Raw genomic sequence first — 20,689 nt, 5'->3', positions numbered from 1 at the left:
AGAATATAACTACTATAATACTACTCCTACGTACAAGAATATAACTACTATAATACTAATCCTATGTACAAGAATATAACTACTATAATACTACTCCTATGTACAAGAATATAACTACTATAATACTGCTCCTATGTACAAGAATATAACTACTATAATACTACTCCTATGTACAAGAATATAACTACTATAATACTGCCCCCTATGTACAAGAATATAACTACTATAATACTACTCCTATGTACAAGAATATAACTACAATAATACTACTCCTATGTACAAGAATATAACTACTATAATACTACTTCTATGTACAAGAATATAACTACTATAATACTACTCCTATGTACAAGAATATAACTACTATAATACTACCTCCTATGTACAAGAATATAACTACTATAATACTACCTCCTATGTACAAGAATATAACTACTATAATACTACCTCCTATGTACAAGAATATAACTACTATAATACTACTCCTATGTACAAGAATATAACTACTATAATACTACTCCTATGTACAAGAATATAACTACTATAATACTAATCCTATGTACAAGAATATAACTACTATAATACTGCTCCTATGTACAAGAATATAACTACTATTATACTACCTCCTATGTACAAGACTATAACTACTATAATACTACCTCCTATGTACAAGAATATAACTACTATAATACTACTCCTATGTACAAGAATATAACTACTATAATACTGCTCCTATGTACAAGAATATAACCACTATAATACTACCCCTATGTACGAGAATATAACTACTATAATACTACCTCCTGCGTACAAGAATATCACTACTATAATACTACTCCTATGTACAAGAATATAACTACTATAATACTACTCCTATGTACAAGAATATAACTACTATAATACTGCTCCTATGTACAAGAATATAACTACTATAATACTGCTCCTATGTACAAGAATATAACTACTATAATACTGCTCCTATGTACAAGAATATAACTACTATAATACTACTCCTATGTACAAGAATATAACTACTATAATACTACTGCTATGTACAAGAATATAACTACTATAATACTTCTCCTATGTACAAGAATATAACCACTATAATACTGCCTCCTATGTACAAGAATATAACTACAATAATACTGCTCCTACGTACAAGAATATCACTACTATAATACTGCTCCTATGTACAAGAATATAACTACTATAATACTGCTCCTATGTACAAGAATATAACTACTATAATATTACTCCTATGTACAAGCATATAACTATTATAATTATGCCTCCTATGTACAAGAATATAACTACTATAATACTGCTCCTATATACAAGAATATAACTACTATAATACTGCTCCTATGTACAAGAATATAACTACTATAATACTACCTCCTATGTACAGGAATATAACTACTATAATACTACCTCCTATGTACAAGAATATAACTACTATAATACTACCTCCTATGTACAAGAATATAACTACTATAATACTACCTCCTATGTACAAGAATATAACTACTATAATACTACCTCCTATGTACAAGAATATAACTACTATAATACTACCTCCTATGTACAAGAATATAACTACTATAATACTACCTCCTATGTACAAGAACAGGGGTGGGCAATTAATTTTCCCATGGGGCCGCATAAGAAATTGAAACTATGCTAGAGGGCCGTGCCACGGCAAATTTAGCTCCACCCACTTCTACATTGACTCCGCCCATTCCCAATCATCTTTCCATGTGCCCCCACACAGTAATAATCCTCCTACAGTCACCCGTACATTATATGCCCCCACATTATAATGTTCCCTTCCAACTGCCCCACAGTATTAAGTCCCTCTCCTGGTGCCCCAGTATAAACTGGGGGAAACTAGAGGGGACACAAAACTGGAGCAGCTGGAGGGGGACATTAAACAGTGGGGGTAGTTGGAGGGGGGCAATAAATTGACAGCTGGAACGGGACATGAAACTGGGGGCAACTAGAGGGGGACATTAAAATCGGGAAGCTGGAAGCAGACATTAAACTGTAGGGGTAGCTGGAGGGTGACATTAAACTGGGGGCAACTAGAGGCAGACAGGTCCCCCTACAGCTTCCTCCACGGTTTAATGTCCCCCCAGTCTAAGTGCCCTCTTCATCTAACCCCAGTTTCATGCCCCCCCCCTCCATTTCTCCCTCAGTTTCATATGCCCCTTTATTAGCCCCGTTTCATGTCCCCCCCCCCCTCCATCTGCCATCTCTGCCCTAGTATAACATTCCCCTTCCATTTTTTCCCCCTAGGTTGCTGAGACACACACACACACACACAGACAGACACATATATAGACAGACACATAGACAGACACACATATAGACACACACACACACACACACACACACACATATATAGACAGACACATAGACAGACACACATATAGACACACACACACACACACATATATAGACAGACACACATATAGACACTCACACACACACATACACACTCACACACATATAGACACACACACATATAGACACACACACTCACACATACACACTCTCTCTCCCCCCCTGCAGCTCACCTTACATCTCTCAGCACTTTATGACACGCTCCACATCTCCATCTTCGGCCGGCACTAAGACACGCCCCCTAGACACGCCTCCCTAGTCAAAGCTGTGCGGGCCGGACTGAATCAGTCAGAGGGCCGGATGTGGCCCGGGGGCCGGACTTTACCCAGGTCTGTACAAGAATATAACTACTATAATACTGCCATCTATGTACATGTGCTGTATATAGTACACAAACACTTTTGCAGCACTGTATGGTTCCCCATCACTTATTACTGTCTCTCGGCTTCCTTTTTTTGCATGTATTGTAGTGACGACGTTTCCCTATGACTGAGCATTACCCCCGGTCAGGAGCAGACATCACACCTGTACTAGTGTTCACGACTTCCTTTTCTGCTCTTCCAGTGTTGGTATTCTGCATATTCCTCCCTTTCACGCTCTGATCCTCTCCCTTGGGGGTGCAGCATATGTGCTGTGATGCCGTGCGGCGCTCCTGCTGCTCCCCAGCTGCGCTGCCCTATTCCCCCCCTTCCTCCTCCATCCATCAGGATGATCCTGTATAATCTCTCCACCATCCATCTTATGTGTCGGGGGCTTCATGTCCTTTCAGGTGCGATGTCTCAGAGTCCCCTCACTATTAATAACTCTATGCAGATCCTTGTCCTGTGCACCTCCACCCCCATTCTGTTTGTTCTCCCCATTGATCCATATGGAGATGCCTTCACAAAGGTGATGCTAGAGCACGTTCTCTTTTTTCATTAAGGAGGACTTATTTGCATTTTTACTCTCAGAATCCTTAGCAGGCCATGTATGGTATAAAAAGTCCTTGTAAGCTTCAAATTGAGACATTGTACCCCTTCTGACCATGTCTATGTCCTCTTCTCCATCCTGTCGGTGCCCTGCCTTTTGTCTAAGATCAGGTGTAGCCCATAGTCCGTAAACCTGTCTCCTAGTGGCAGTGGTGCCCCATTGCCGAAGGGTAATAGATCAACATTGAATGATTGCAGAGAACCACATGGTGGTATTGCCTGGCCGATAGATCAATTCCAAGGAGTTGTGAGCTTGAATTCCCCAGGAGCAGTGACCCTGGGGCATCTGCACCCATTAGGGATGGGGTTCTGGTTCACTGTACTGCACTTCTCCTTGCTCAGCCTGTGATCACTGGCCCGTATTTGCTCAACCCTCTGTCCTTGCGATGAGATTTGTATGTATCCATCGAGAGGACCAGGCTGTAACCTCACAGCACTTTTTGTCAGTTTTTGCTTTTATTTAGTTTTGGGACCCTCTAGGGGGAGGAGTTGTTTGGCCATATCTGTTCCCTTCTCCCAAGCAATGTCGGCCTACCTTTGCTTTTGTTGAGGTCGGGTTCAACCAGTTGTCAAATCCTTGGTGGACACAGGAATGAGGGCCCATGTTGAAGCTAAGAACCCATTGGGTATCCCTGAACTTCGGCATAAGGAGAGTGTGTAGCCTTCAACCCTCTTGGGACCTTTTTGGCCCAGAGGATTGGGGAGGTTTGTGGTCATTTCTCACATTCTTCTGAACTTTTTTTTTTTTATTGTGGTTCGTCCTCAATTTCTTTTGGAAGGAGATATTTGGTTTTGGCGTTATTCTCAGTTTATACTCCTAGGTTTCAGGAAATCCAGGCATTGATCTGTATGAAGTTACCTTCCTAAAGGTGGTGCTAGAGCAAGTTCTCCTCTTTCTCCAAGGAAAACTTATTTCCATTCTCTTCCCCATGTAATGATTGATAAGTTTAGCAAGTTTTTCTTTTTGAAATTTTTGACTTTTTTTTTGCCGGAAGAGTTGTAGAGTAACTTTTTATATTCCATGCTGCTGTATTAACTGCAGTTTAATATGTATACGAGGTCTATTGTACAGAGGAATCAGATGGCGCCATACTTTGTGCAGTCGCCATGCCATGCTATTGCAGCTCATCTTCTACAGGCTCGCATTCCACCACCCATATTCTGGATTCAGAAATGTAGGCCGATAGGCCATCAGTATCTGATCCTGGACAACCCCTTTAAAGTTATGAATCGTGCCTATAGGTTTGATCCATCTCTGCACATTTCTTCCCATATATACACATCAGCTGCTGCACTTCTTTAAGATGCAGATTTAGTGTTCAGCCATATATCTCTTCCTGAATGCTGCATTCTGGTGTTCCAGTCCTCCTCCCATCCGTCTTGTTATGTTACTAAGCTCAGCATGTCTGACTATTCCTAGACTGCATAAAGGGACCAGCTGCGCCCAGTACACAAGCTGCTCTGCTCGTGCCGGATGATGAATCGTCATTATGTCGCATTACTTAATCATTCAAGTTTTCCAGAACAACTTTACAAAAGTCTGAAAAGTTCATCCTGTGCCAGACAGGGGAAGTTTATTTATATACCGTACAGTTTATCTGTCATCACCGCAAGTTGGTAGAAGTGCTATGTCTATGGGGCTGAGTGTACGAAGGGGTGCCAAATTATTTACAGGTGAACTCTCTAATACAGACATACTGTACTATTGTCCCATGTAGAAAAATATAACTACTATAATACTGCTCTTGTATAGAAGAGTATAACTACTATAATACTGCTCCTATGTACAAGAATATAACTACTATAATACTACTCCTATATACAAGAATATAACTACTATAATACTACCTCCTATGTACAAGAATATAACTACTATAATACTACTCCTATGTACAAGAATATAACTACTATAATGCTACTATGTACAAGAATATAACTGCTATAATACTGCTCCTATGTACAAGACTATAACTACTATAATACTACTCCTATGTACAAGAATATAACTACTATAATACTACTCCTATATACAAGAATATAACTACTATAATACTACCTCCTATGTACAAGAATATAACTACTATAATACTACTCCTATGTACAAGAATATAACTACTATAATACTACCTCCTATGTACAAGAATATAACTACTATAATACTACTATGTACAAGAATATAACTGCTATAATACTACTCCTATGTACAAGAATATAACTACTATAATACTGCTCCTATGTACAAGACTATAACTACTATAATACTACTCCTATGTACAAGAATATAACTACTATAATACTACTCCTATATATAAGAATATAACTACTATAATACTGCTCCTATGTACAAGAATATAACTACTATAATACTACCCCTATATATAAGAATATAACTACTATAATACTACCTCCTATGTACAAGAATATAACTACTATAATACTACTCCTATATACAAGAATATAACTACTATAATACTGCTCCTATGTACAAGAATATAACTACTATAATACTGCTCCTATGTACAAGAATATAACTACTATAATACTACTCCTATGTACAAGAATATAACTACTATAATACTACTCCTATGTACAAGAATATAACTACTATAATACTACTCCTATGTACAAGAATGTAACTACTATAATACTACTCCTATGTACAAGAATAGAACTACTATAATACTGCTCCTATGTACAAGAATATAATTTCATTACCCACATCATATCCAATATTCTGTGATAATACGGTGTTAGTATTCCTCATATATAATAATTGTAAGGCTGAATAACTTGTAATTTTTTGACCCAAGGCAGGACCACATAGTATACAAGGACATTCACTCTGTTCTCTTCTGTATCTAATCCTGTGGTTGGATAATAAAACCCCATCAAACTACATGTATGTTTACAGCCTGACTGTATACAGTCACTTCTATAGGTACCACTGACAACATACCTGGAGATGCCGTTATACACCATCTAGAGCACCACATGACGGTGTCTGCTAATTTATTATGTGGGATTTGCTAGATGTGTAGCCATGAGGAGCCTCCGACCGCCTCGGGCCAGTGATAAGAAGCCTCATTATAAATTACCATATCAATACTGGAGGAGGGAATATATACTGGCCTAGAGCATTGTCCTGGTAGCACGCCCAGCATCACAGAGAGCGCCTCAACACCTTCTGTAATAAGTCACTGAAGGAGGTTGAATACTGCACAGTGGCTGCCAGGAAGGCCCATACTGTGCATGTAGAGTTCAGCTCCAGATGAAAGACATTCATCTCCATGTTCAGCAAGACAATCCTCTGGGCTTCTATGAATAAATTCAGCTGAAAGAAGCAGAAAAAGCTCCTGCGGACTGTAATCTACAAGGCCGAAACTAGGAGCAAGGCAGCAGAAATCTGCTGCAGTACCTTATAGGTGCCAATATATATCAAGGCCAAAATTGTGAGCACCCCTCCCCCACAGTCACTGGCTGAACATCTCGTCTCCAAACCCATGGCTATTAAAGAGGAGGTGATATAAGCAAAGAAAAAGGTGCAGCCATGGTATCTCAGACCTGGTCCTTTCCTGGATCTCCTCATACCTCACCGACTGCACATTCAGCGTCTCCCACTCGCACGCCACCTCCTCACCTCGCCCTCTCTCTGTTGGTGTCCCCCAGGGCTCCGTCCTAGGACCCCTCCTGTTCTCCATCTACACCCTTGGCCTGGGCCAACTCATAGAATCTCATGGATTCCAGTACCATTGCTATGCCGATGACACCCCAATCTACATCTCTGGACCAGACATTACCTCCCTGCTGGCCAGAGTTCCAGATTATTTAGCGGCTGTAGCCTCCTTCCTCTCCACCCGCTTTCTCAAACTCAACATGGAGAAAATGGGAGTTTATCATCTCACCCCACCCCGTATGGCCCCTCCACCTGACCCATCTATCAAAGTTAATGGAACCACAACTACCCCTGTCCCACAGGCCCGATGCCTTGGGGTATCCCTGGACTCTGACCTATCCTTCAAGTCACACATTCAAACCCTCAACACCTCCTGCCGCCTCTAACTCAAGAACATCCATCGAATCCGCTCCTTCCTCACCCCTGAAACCACTAAGATGGTCGTCCAGGCCCTCATAATCTCCCGCTTAGACTACTGCAACACCCTTCTCCATGGACTCCCAGCTAACACCCTCGCCCCCCTCCAGTCCACCTTAAACTGCGCTGCTCGCTTAATCCACCTCACCCCCCGATCTTCATCGGCTGCTCCCCTCTGCCAGTCCCTCCACTGGCTACCAATAGCCCAGCAAATTGAGTTCAAGCTACTAACGCTAACATACAAAGCCATCCACAACCTGTCCCCTCCATATATCTCTGACCTCACCTGTCCCCTCCATATATCTCTGACCTCACCTGTCCCCTCCATATATCTCTGACCTCACCTGTCCCCTCCATATATCTCTGACCTCATCTCCCGCTACCTGCCCACACGTAACCTCAGATCCTCCAATGACCTCCTACTCCGCTCTGCCCTCATCCGCTCCTCACACAACCGTCTCCAAGATTTCTCCCGTGCATCCCCCATACTCTGGAACTCCTTACCACGACACATACGACTGACCCCCCACAATCACAGGCTTCAAGAAGGCCCTGAAGACTCATCTATTCAGGAAGGCCTACAACCTCCAATAACACTATCACCGCACCCCCATCTGTACAGTCTCCCCCTCTCCTTCTGTCTCTACCCTCTTCCCCCATAGATTGCAAGCCCTCGTGGGCAGGGCCCTCTACCCCACTGTGCCAGTCCGTCATTGTTAGTTTTATATCTACCTGTATATTCTGTGTACTGTATGTAACCCCCAAATGTAAAGCACCATGGGATTAATGTAATAATGTACAGCACCATGGAATGGAGTAGTATTATAGTATATTCCTGTACATAGTAGCAGTATTATAGTAGTTATATTCTTGTACATAGGAGTAGTATTATAGTAGTTATATTCTTGTACGTAGGAGTAGTATTATAGTAGTTATATTCTTGTACGTAGGAGTAGTATTATAGTAGTTATATTCTTGTACATAGTAGCAGTATTATAGTAGTTATATTCTTGTACATAGGAGCAGTATTATAGTAGTTATATTCTTGTACATAGTAGTATTATAGTAGTTATATTCTTGTACATAGGAGTAGTATTATAGTAGTTATATTCTTGTACGTAGGAGTAGTATTATAGTAGTTATATTCTTGTACGTAGGAGTAGTATTATAGTAGTTATATTCTTGTACATAGTAGCAGTGTTATAGTAGTTATATTCTTGTACATAGGAGCAGTATTATAGTAGTTATATTCTTGTACATAGGAGGTAGTATTATAGTAGTTATATTCTTGTACATAGGAGCAGTATTATAGTAGTTATATTCTTGTACATAGGAGCAGTATTATAGTAGTTATATTCTTGTACATAGGAGCAGTATTATAGTAGTTATATTCTTGTACATAGGAGGTAGTATTATAGTAGTTATATTCTTGTACATAGGAGCAGTATTATAGTAGTTATATTCTTGTACATAGGAGTAGTATTATAGTAGTTATAGTCTTGTACATAGGAGTAGTATTATAGTAGTTATATTCTTGTACATAGGAGCAGTATTATAGTAGTTATATTCTTGTACATAGGAGGTAGTATTATAGTAGTTATATTCTTGTACATAGGAGCAGTATTATAGTAGTTATAGTCTTGTACATAGGAGTAGTATTATAGTAGTTATATTCTTGTACATAGGGGGCAGTATTATAGTAGTTATATTCTTGTACATAGGAGGAGTATTATAGTAGTTATATTCTTGTACATAGGAGTAGTATTATAGTAGTTATATTCTTGTACATAGGGGCAGTATTATAGTAGTTATATTCTTGTACATAGGAGTAGTATTATAGTAGTTATATTCTTGTACATAGGAGTAGTATTATAGGAGTTATATTCTTGTACATAGGAGTAGTATTATAGTAGTTATATTTTTTTTTTTTTTTTTTTTTTTTTTTTTTGGAATATGGGATGGAAATCCATGCAAACACGGGGAGAACATACAAACTCCTTGCAGATGGTTTTTTGTCCTTGGTGGGATTTGAACACCAGAACTCCAGTGCAGTGCTAACCACTGAGCCACCGTGTGGCCCATAGTAGTTATATTCTTGTACATAGGAGTAGTATTATAGTAGTTATACTCTTGTACATAGGAGGTAGTATTATAGTAGTTATATTCTTGTACATAGGAGTAGTATTATAGTAGTTATATTCTTGTACATAGGAGCAGTATTATAGTAGTTATATTCTTGTATATAGGAGTAGTATTATAGTAGTTATATTCTTGTATATAGGAGTAGTATTATAGTAGTTATATTCTTGTACATAGGAGCAGTATTATAGTAGTTATATTCTTGTACATAGGGGGCAGTATTATAGTAGTTATATTCTTGTACATAGGAGTAGTATTATAGTAGTTATATTCTTGTACATAGGAGTAGTATTATAGTAGTTTTACTCTTGTACATAGGAGTAGTATTATAGTAGTTATATTCTTGTATATTGGAGTAGTATTATAGTAGTTATATTCTTGTACATAGGAGCAGTATTATAATAGTTATAGTAGCTGTCTCCACGTTACATCCAGGCCAGTTCTTAACCAGCATGAAGAATCATTCATCTGACTGTTGGCACCTTCTTATTGACTTCAGCATTTCCTTCATATTGACTCCAGCACATGGAGACGGCAGTTCCGGATCCTTCTATCATTGCGTTCCCAGGTCGCCTTGCAGCAGAGAATGGTGATCTCTCCGGAGATAAGTGTAGAGTAGTTGCGATGCCTCAGCTGTATGATGAAGAGGCCATGAGCCTTATCTCCTCTGCAACACTCTACACACAGTATTAAGACGTCTTCTGATGTTACTTTAAGATATCCCCTTATCGACAGATAGCAGAGCGGCGGAAACGTTTCAATGGGTTTTGCCGTGACGCTTTAGGATTACCTATAATTCTTGTAGAGCAGCGACTGTACAGTTACGTGTTATAAGCTGCCATATACTGACTGAAGTGTGCAGAGTCTTCCTCCCGTCTGTCCTTAATGAAGGAAATGGCGGAAGAAAATTTGGAATGGGGACCAGCAGGGATGGCCGCTGGCGTGCTAAGTCTCCAGTGGCTACGTGGCTTCAGTATTTTGCTGTCTATACATGTACAATCGCTGTCAACTACCCCTTCAGCTGCTCGGTGTGGTTGAGAAGGGGGAAACCTCTGTCCATTGTGGAGGTCATGTGTCCCTACTCCCCACCTCTGACCTATGATTGCATCACTACTGACTATAGATGATGTCACAGTTTATCTCCTCCCCCTCCCTGCACAGAATAGGTCTAGAAATCTCTCCCATAGACCTCAGTAAGACGGCTCCAGACTATTGCTGCCCGTGGCCATGATTGTGCTGTAAAGTATATCACTAAATGCTGTAAACTGAGAAGAGGAGAAGCTCAGGCAAGATGGCCGCCCTTGTAATATAATGTATGTATATATATATATATATATATATATATATATATATATTCATATATTCAACCTGATTATTACTCATCCAACACATTGATTTCAACTGGGCCTGTTATTCCTTATATCTCCTGTAGGGGCGCTGCAGGAAGTTATGATCATTCAGAGTACCACTAATAGAATGGTCTAGTTGTATGTTTTCTATAGTCCTGAGAATTTTTTGAATTTTTTGTGGTTTTATTTCATTGTGTTCTTTTTTTTGTCTTGCAGAGCTCTGTCTTCCACCATGAATCCGGTTTATAGCCCTGTCCAACCAGGGGCTCCCTATGGAAACCCGAAAAACATGACCTACGCAGGTAGGAAGGAAGGCGGGCTGGTTCATGATGACACTAGCAGAGGTGGGCAGACTACTGTGCAGGGGCAAATCTTTTAATGACCTTTATAGTAATTGTATATGTTTCTGTATAGAGGCTTTAGATTATGGACACTGTTATAGTCATGTACAATGTGGGACTCTGGGCTTGTTACTTACAAAGATGGCGGTGCTCACTACTATACCACCAACGACTACTTGTTACAAGTGTTATGTTGACCAGGAATCAAAGTGGAGGCCATTGCTTGTAAGACGGCTATGTTTGTCATTATACCACCAACGTCTATATAAAACAAGTGTTACAACCTATGTGAAATACTCGGAAGACTGTTATGGTTACTTCGAGATCACTAGTGCCTACGTAGAAAGGAACGTACAGACCAGGAGTCAAACCTGTTTGATAAATTACAATGTTTACCACCTTCTTAAGTGATAGGTCTGTAACTGGATAATGCTCGCCCACGCGGTATAATGCTTTCCCCGGTCACTCCCCATCGTATATGTAATGCTTTACCCAGTGACTCTTGCATAATGTTGACTTCTCTCACTAGTGACTCCCATGCAATAATATATATAAAGCGCTCTCTGGTGCCCCCATTATAATACTTTCCACAGCCCCCAGTATATAATGCTCTACCTAATGACCCTCCCATAATGATGAATGGTCTTAGTGGCCTCCACACAGTATATATAATGCTCCATCTTTTCTAATGCTTTACCCATTTGCCCCACCCTGCAGTATTCCTGTCCAGTTTCCCCAGTATATATAATGCTGTAGCCAGTGGCCCCTTTACAGTATACACATAATGCCCCCTAGTGGCCCCTGTATATTAGTTGTGATGTACTATTCTGCTCCGTTCCCATTCTCTACAGCGCTCCTCCTCTTGTCCCTGCCTTGATGCAGCAGGCCTTCCCTGAGCCGCAGACGTAGCTAGCCGCTGCCTGAATGGTGGAGCAGGAAGCTTAAGTCTTCCTGCTTCACCATTTTATCTGTGGAAAGGACTGCCATCCATCCATGTGGTTGAGTGTTCCCTGTTTGCTTGCTCTTATCTTAAAGAGACAGTGTGTTCCTGGGAATTTTCTATATTGCGTTGTTGACAGGACTCCAGGTGGTCACCAAAACGTAGACCTGCGCACACAGCTGATGGAATTCTTCCAATGTTAAAGGAGTCAACATCTTGTAGCTAAGCACAGCAGTCTTGTTCTAGGTTCCACTTTATTGGATCCCCTCAGGGTGCAAATGCAACATATGCAACCCCCGTAGCTACAAGATTCTTCATAGTGTTGTGCAGTATCTGCCTTGTAAGACCCTACCGTTAGCATTTCTTAGTATTCGTGTATGTTCTCGCTGCCGTCGTTCTCTTTGTGCTGGAGGTTTTGCTGAGCTGGTCGGCAGGGAACACTGTGTTCTTTCTAAGGTCGGCGGCACAATGTGCTGATCTCTAGCTAAATGGCGTCATTTTCTTATACATTAAGAACAGTATGTGCCGGAGCACGGCCGGAGGATGGAGAGGTCTCCGCTAAGCCTGTTAGGTGGGGTGAGAACGGGCTGAATGTTAATGGCTCATTCTAGTGCATGAAGGTCACCTAGTGTAGAGCAGACTCTGTACAACCAGGAATACATTTGTGAACTTACCTGAGAAGTAAGAGTTGTCAGGGTGTATAGATTGCCCCTAACATTAGATGTGTATTAGCTGAGTCCAACAACCAATCATATAACTAAGAATTTGCAAGTGGCGGCAAGACGTTTTAGCCCCTTAGAACAAGCCCTGGTGCTGGGCTGCCTACATGAGATAAAAGCAACGCGCGGCACACAAGATGGCCACATGTAAATGTCAACTCTGTGTCCTAAAGATACACTGTGGCATACAAAGCCTTTAGCTTCCTGCTCCACCATTCAGGCGGCCACTAGTACTGGGTACAGCTCTGTGCAGGCCCGCTGAATGGGGCCAAATATCTGCGAGCTGCACAAATCTCTATGGGTACAGGGCATAGTAAGTGTGTATGGAAGAATAGTGTGGGGGCCACTTTGGAGCTTAATACTGTGTGCGGTGGTCACTGGGGGAACATTATACTGTGTGTGTGGTGGCTACTGGGGAACATTATACTGTGTGTATGTGTGGGATTGCCATTGGGGAGCATTATACTGTGTGTGTGGGGCTGCCATTGGGGAACATTATACTGTGTGTATGTGTGGGACTGCCATTGGGGAGCATTATACTGTGTGTGTGGTGGCTACTGGGGAGCATTATACTGTGTGTATGTGTGGGACTGCCATTGGGGAGCATTATACTGTGTGTGTGGTGGCTACTGGGGAACATTATACTGTGTGTATGTGTGGGACTGCCATTGGGGAGCATTATACTGTGTGTGTGGGACTGCCATTGGGGAACATTATACTGTGTGTGTGGCTGCCATTGGGGAGCATTATACTGTGTGTGTGAGGGGGGGTACTGGGGAGCATTATACTGTGTGTGTATGCCACTGGGGGAGCATTATACTGTGTTTGTGAGGGGGCACTGGGGAGCATTATATTGTTTGTATATAGGGCATTGGGGAGCATTATACTGTGTGTATATAGGCAATTGGGGAGCATTATACTGTGTGTATATAGGCCATTGGGGGACATTATACTGTGTGTATATATGCCATTGGGCAGCAATATACTGTGGAGGGGGCACTGGGGAGCATTATACTGCGTGTGTATATATGCCATTGGGGAGCATTATACTGTGGAGGGGGTACTGGGGAGCATTATACTGTGTATATAGGCCATTGGGGAGCATTATACTGTGTGTGTGAGGGGGGCACTGGGGAGCATTATACTGTGTGTATATAGGCCATTGGGGAGCATTATACTGTGGAGGGGGCACTGGGGAGCATTATACTGTGTGTGTATATAGGCCATTGGGGAGTGTTACACTGTGGGGGGGGGGCGCTGGGGAGACCACTATAGAGCATTATACTGCTTGACATCTAAAAATGTATATTTGCTTCTCAGTTGGGTTTAGGAGCACGGTGTTCTCTTGTGTAACACCAACATACTCCGCAGCGCTTTAGACATTGGTCACTGTCCTATGTAGGACTCGGTCTATGTTCCCTATCAGGATGTCTTTGGAGTATGGGAAGACACCGGAGTACACGGAGGAAACCGGCTTTTGGCTAATATTTTTGGCAAGCCAAAGCCAAACTATTTTGGCAAATTAAAATTAGTTGTGAACGGATGTCCGCAGTATTGTTATGCCCTAACATTGAATGTGTTTGGACTGCTTTAGTGGCCGCTACCTCAGCGCCTTCAGAGGTGTTGTGGTGTCCTCACCTTGGTGAGTCAGAGCTAGTTTGTGGCATGAGGGGGACTATATCGGGGAGGTGGTTTTAATGTTATGGCTGATCAAAGTTAGATAAGGTGATAGATAGATAGATGTATGCAGGTGTGTGCTGGGAGGGGTTATGCCCCCTATAGGCAGGTGGTTATAGATGTATGCAGGTCTGTGCTGGGACGGGTTACTCCTCTATAGTCAGGGGGTTTTGTATATGTGAGGGGTCCGGCCCCTATAGATTCCTCCGGTGGGCTCCTCTTGTATCTCGGGGCTGCAGTCTTGGTGATTTCATCTCTCCTCGGAGCTGGTCTGGAATGTTAATGCCTCTGCAGTGGATGATTTATAAGACTTCCCAGTCCTGGCTCTTGGCGCACGGGAAGAAAATATTGCATCAGTGACTTTCTTTGGCACCGTTTATCTAAATGAGTCTTGAAAGGCTTGGAGGAACTGCATGTGTTTTTTCTTTTTTCTCTCCCGCCCCCAAGCACTCTCGTTTCTCGGTTTATTTTTTTGCCCTTTCACCTCACATCACCCCTTTGTTTCTTGTTATTGGTTCCTTTCCCTGTTGCTGGCGCCCCTGCACATCCTCTAGCTTCCCGGTGCTCCATCTTTCCTCCCTCCTTCTGTTACCACTGTCTGCTCTGTCCCTCCCTCCTGTGTTAGCAGTGTCCGTCCTTCCTTCCTTCCTTCCTTCCTTCCTTCCTTCCTTCCTTCCTCCCTACCAGTGTCCAACCTTCTTTTCTCTCCATCTATGTTAGCAGTGTCCATTCTTCCTTCCTTCCCTCCCTCCTTCCTTTCTTCCACATTACCAGTGTCCATTCTTCCTTTCTTGCTCCTTCCACATTACCAGTGTCCATTCTTCCTTCCTTCCTTCCCTCCTTCCTTTCTTCCGCATTACCAGTGTCCATTCTTCCTTCCCTCCTTCCTTTCTTCCACATTACCAGTGTCCATTCTTCCTTCCTTCCTTCCTTCCCTCCTTCCTTTCTTCCACATTACCAGTGTCCATTCTTCCTTCCTTCCCTCCTTTTTTTCTTCCACATTACCAGTGTCCTTCCTTCCTTCCCTCCTTCCTTTCTTCCGCATTACCAGTGTCCATTCTTCCTTCCTCCCTCCCATCCTCGCTACCTAGCAGTGCCCATCATTCCTTCATTGCTCCTTCCACATTACCCGTGTCTGTCCTTCCTTCATTCATCATGTCGCCATCTTGTCCCCTCTAAGTGTCCTGTATCTATCTTGTTGTGTCTCGTCACCCCTGGCATTTTCTTCCTCTAGTCTCTTCTTCCCCTCCTTGCACATCTTTCTTCCTCCCCGTTAACCCTTTTTCACCCGTCTCTCTTCTTATCTTCCTCTACATTCTCCTCTCTTCCTATGTCTCTTCTTCCTCTTATCTCTTGTTCACTATCGCTGTTTGCTCTATTGCAGGGGTTCACACCAGCGTTCAGGTCTCTGAATCAGGTTTCTGTCTTGTGCCGGTAGAAGACTGAAACCTGTCAGAGTCCGGCCGTGAGCGCCGGTGAGCGATTTACGCTCTCCGTGGAGAAACCTTTTTTTATAAAATGGACACAGAGTTCTGCATGTCCGACTCTGTGTCCGGTTAAAAAAAATCAGTTTCGCCGCGGAGAGCATAAAACACTCACCGGTGCTCACGGGCGGACACTTTTCAATCCCATTCTAATGATTGTGACTGCAGGTTTCTGTCTCTGGCCCAGTTTCGTGCAGGAAACGGAAACCTACAGAACGGAGACCCCGGGCGCAGATGTGAACGAGCTCTATGGGGTACATCTGTCTGTCCCTCTCTGCCAGTTTTCTGATATAATAGGGTGATACTGTGACACCAAATCTTGCACCTAATGTGCGCTATAACTTCCTTTCCGCTCCACTTTCTTTCTGCCATGACTTGCATTGGCTTTCTCTGCCAGTTCCTACCTGAGCTCGTTCTACCTTCTGGGATGTCTGACTGTTCATGAAGCGTCTTCTTCATATATCGCTCATATATCTCTTCTTCATATATCTCTCGGGCCCTGCGCCAGTCGGGGTCTTTGTAAAGACTGACATACAATACCCCAGTTTTAATGGATGTGCCCCTGTGTATTTCCCCTTCGCACCATCTTTCCTCCTCTGATATATATTATTAGACTGCCTCCCACCTCCTCACACCACCTGGGTCTCTTCTTCCTGTCACACCATGTTGTATTTTATTTTTTTTAATACCCCCCATCACTCATATATGTCTGTATCTTCATCCCACTCGTGCATGTGTTGTCTTCATCCACAGCACTCATATCGCTCTTCTTCATCCTGTTCACTCTCACGTCGCTCTCCTTCATCCTCAGCACTCTCATCTGTCTCTTCCTCATCCTATTCACTCTCACGTCGCTCTTCTTCATCCACAGCACTCATATCGCTCTTCTTCATCCTTTTCACTCTCATGTCGCTCTTCTTCATCCTCCGCACTCTCATCTGTCTCTTCCTCATCCTGTTCACTCTCACGTCGCTCTTCTTCATCCTATTCACTCTCATCTGTCTCTTCCTCACCCTGTTCACTCTCATGTCGCTCTTCTTCATCCTCAGCACTCTCATCTGTCTCTTCCTCATCCTATTCACTCTCACGTCGCTCTCCTTCATCCTCAGCACTCTCATCTGTCTCTTCCTCATCCTATTCACTCTCATGTCGCTCTTCTTCATCCTCAGCACTCTCATCTGTCTCTTCCTCATCCTGTTCACTCTCATGTCGCTCTTCTTCATCCACAGCACTCTCATCTGTCTCTTCCTCATCCTGTTCACTCACATGTCGCTCTTCTTCATCCTATTCACTCTCATCTGTCTCTTCCTCATCCTATTCACTCTCATGTCGCTCTTCTTCATCCTCGGCACTCTCATCTGTCTCTTCCTCATCCTGTTCACTCTCATGTCGCTCTTCTTCATCCTCGGCACTCTCATCTGTCTCTTCCTCACCCTGTTCACTCACATGTCGCTCTTCTTCATCCTCCGCACTCTCATCTGTCTCTTCCTCATCCTGTTCACTCTCACGTCGCTCTTCTTCATCCTCGGCACTCTCATCTGTCTCTTCCTCATCCTGTTCACTCTCACGTCGCTCTTCTTCATCCTCGGCACTCTCATCTGTCTCTTCCTCATCCTGTTCACTCTCATGTCGCTCTTCTTCATCCTCCGCACTCTCATCTGTCTCTTCCTCATCCTATTCACTCTCACGTCGCTCTTCTTCATCCTCAGCACTCTCATCTGTCTCTTCCTCATCCTGTTCACTCTCATGTCGCTCTCCTTCATCCTCGGCGCTCTTATCATGATCTTTCTCGGGAATCCCTTGCAGGGCCGCTCGCCGTCCTCCTGACTAATAATAGCCCATGCAGATATGACTGGCAGGGAGGATACGGACTCCGGCGTCACTGCGGCACTAGCGTAGGGTTGCACTGCCTGGGGGAGAGCGGAACATTCTCTTCTTGCAGGAAATGTAATCTATTCATCAGTGATACAGTGTTACAATCCTGCCGTGGTTTATTCTGTTATTATGGCAACAGTATATACCGCCCTCTCCGTCATATAGAACCCCGCACTGGCTTATGTAACACGCGGCAGAGGAAAGCTGTTGGGAGCGCCGGAGTGCGGTGTCGCGTCCCCTTCATTCTCAGGATCCTGGATTTTTTCACATGTTCGGTTTTATGTGAGCGATCTTCTGTTATTGGCCGCCATTATCCTAAATAGCATCCTATGCTAACCCATGATGATTCCCCCTACCGTGTGTACATGTCTGTGTATACTGAGCTTTCATTCTATTCATGGAAGAAATCCTGTTCCTATAAGTCAGGTAGACTGACCTGGCGGATCACGGGCCGGACCCTTACCTCTACTCTTTTGTTAGGACAATGGCTCTCCCGTCCACTGACCCCGAGCTCCTATATCAAGGATCAAGGATCGGTAATCATCTCTGATGCCTTGAAGGACAATAATATCTCCCCCCCCCCCCGCCCATACCGTATAAGGAGTATACAAGGACAAGACACAATAATGCTCCTTACCACCATATATAATGCTCTTTAGTGGCCTCCACACGGTATATTGCCACATTAGGGTATATTTTTTTCCTAATTTTTCTTGTGCGTCTCATAGTCAGACGCATCTTTGTCCAAAAAATACCGTAAATACTGGACGTGTTCAGTTCGGACCTTTACTTGATGGCGGACCTGGGTCAACAGACCTTTGCTAAAAGTAGACTACCCCTGCTATAGGTCTCTGGCCCCATAAGGCACAATATCCGAATATATAGATGACCTATACCTTTGGATAGTCAAAGATTGCAAAGGGACGGACACCTAGAACCTCTACAGGTCAGTTGAAGTAACATTAGTGCTGTGTTCGCTGGTCTTGTGACCTGTGCTCAGCAACGTTCCATTCAAGTGAATGGCAGCTGATCTGCAGTACCTGAATTGACCACTACACAGAACGGCGCTGTCTGCTTCCTGCTCAATTTTCTGTGTACAGCTTATTCACAGGGATGCTGAACCCTTGGCAATCTGATATTGATGACATATTGTTAGAGGGATCCTACGTAGACATTGTGTAAATCCAGTCATCGGTGTGTCCAAAGGCCATTTGTATTTCAAAGGTCCCTCCGTACAGGAAGGAGCGACCATAAACCAGGTGGATGGAGCAGCTGAGCAAGTTCCTAAACACCCTAGACCAGGGGTCCACAACCTTCGGCCCTCCAGCTGCCATGCAACTACAACTCCTAACATGTTCCATTCACTTCCATGGGAGTTCCAAGAACAGCAGAGCAGGTATGCATGCTGGGAGTTGTAGTTTTTACAAAGGTTACCTACCCCTGCCGTAGAGGGTGTTTTAGGTAGTCTTGGGCAGTGGGCAACCACTGTTGTACCAGTCCGGTTTTCCATCATTTGGGTCCCCCGACTGACCCGAGCAACAGAGATCCCGGCAGTAGTGCGAACGCCAAGGTACATGGCAGGTGACTGGTTGAATTCTCTTCTTAGTGATTGTTGTTCCTTCTATAGAGGACCTTCCACCACCTGATCCTGCTTGTACCTCTTTTGATCCTTTAATAGACGCCGCTTGACAGATTCTGGTGCAGTTGGAATTTTCTCTCTGGCCCCCACCCTTCTTGAGTAATCAGCAATACCTTTCAGTATCTGATATACTAACTAGACTCCCTAATGTCTAGTGCAGACCTGGGCAATGTGCGGCCTGCGGGCCACGTGCGGCCTGCGGGCCACATCCGGCCCTCTGACTGCTTCTATGCGGCCCGCATAGCTAGTGGAAGTTTTTTCAAGGACCTGTGATGATGTCATCACAGCCTATCACCAGGAGCTATGGGTGGAGCTATGACTCGTTAGTGGGCGGAGCCACACGGGACTGTGTGCTTTCTGCAAGCTGCCGGCAATGGAGGCTGCTGGATGATAAGGAAGAGAGAAGAGACAGCATGTGTGAGCAAGAGGGGGGGAATAGGGGCAGATGTAGGGGGGCAATTAAACTGAGTGCACATGGAGGGGGGCCATTAAACTAGGGGGCAGATGGAGGGTGACATTAAACTGGGGCAGCTGGAGGAGGATATTAAGCCATGGGGGGTAGCTGGAGGGGGACGTCTGCCTCTAGTTGCCCCCAGTTTAATGTCCCCCTCCAGCTGCCCCAGTTTAATGTCCCCTCTAGTTTCTGCTGGTTTATACTGGGGCATCAGGAGAGGGACTTAATACTGTGGGACATTTGGAGGGAAACGTTATAATGTACGGGTGACTGTAGGAGGATTTTACTTTGTGGGGCACATGGAAAAATGATTGAGAATGGGCGGAGTCAGCGAAGAAGTAGGTGGAGCTAAATTTGCCGCGGCGCGCATGGCCCTCTAGAACCGTTACAATTTCTCATGTGGCCCCATGGGAAAATTAATTGCCCACCCTTGGTCTAGTGGATGATGTTTTGCAAGAGCAGGCAAAAGGGGGCGTGACTAAGATTAGTTTAGTTAGCATAGCAGACTCTGATTACTCAGGAACGGTGGGGGCTAGAGAAAAAATTCCAACTGCTCCAGAATTGGTGGAGGGTACCTCCTAAGGCCTTATTCACACACCAGCGATTTC

General features: G+C 43.6%; 1 protein-coding gene across 2 annotated transcripts in view; it reads left to right on the top strand.

Moving 5' to 3' along the window:
* The window catches only part of FAM168A (family with sequence similarity 168 member A), a 50,530-nt gene that overhangs the window by 7,330 nt on the left and 22,511 nt on the right, over positions 1-20,689 (top strand). The window contains exon 2 of one of the 2 annotated variants that reach the window (XM_075266309.1): positions 11,169-11,296. In XM_075266309.1, the coding sequence (XP_075122410.1) occupies positions 11,185-11,296 (112 nt within the window). In that variant the 5' untranslated portion in view covers positions 11,169-11,184. Of the gene's footprint in view, positions 1-11,168; positions 11,297-20,689 lie in introns of those variants that run through there. The other variant, XM_075266310.1, reaches the window with a different exon arrangement.

Source organism: Leptodactylus fuscus, chromosome 2, assembly GCF_031893055.1.
Source record: "Leptodactylus fuscus isolate aLepFus1 chromosome 2, aLepFus1.hap2, whole genome shotgun sequence".
Lineage (NCBI taxonomy): Eukaryota > Metazoa > Chordata > Amphibia > Anura > Leptodactylidae > Leptodactylus > Leptodactylus fuscus.
The sequence above is the reverse complement of the archived record's forward strand: the minus strand, read 5'-3'. Positions and strand labels throughout refer to the sequence as shown.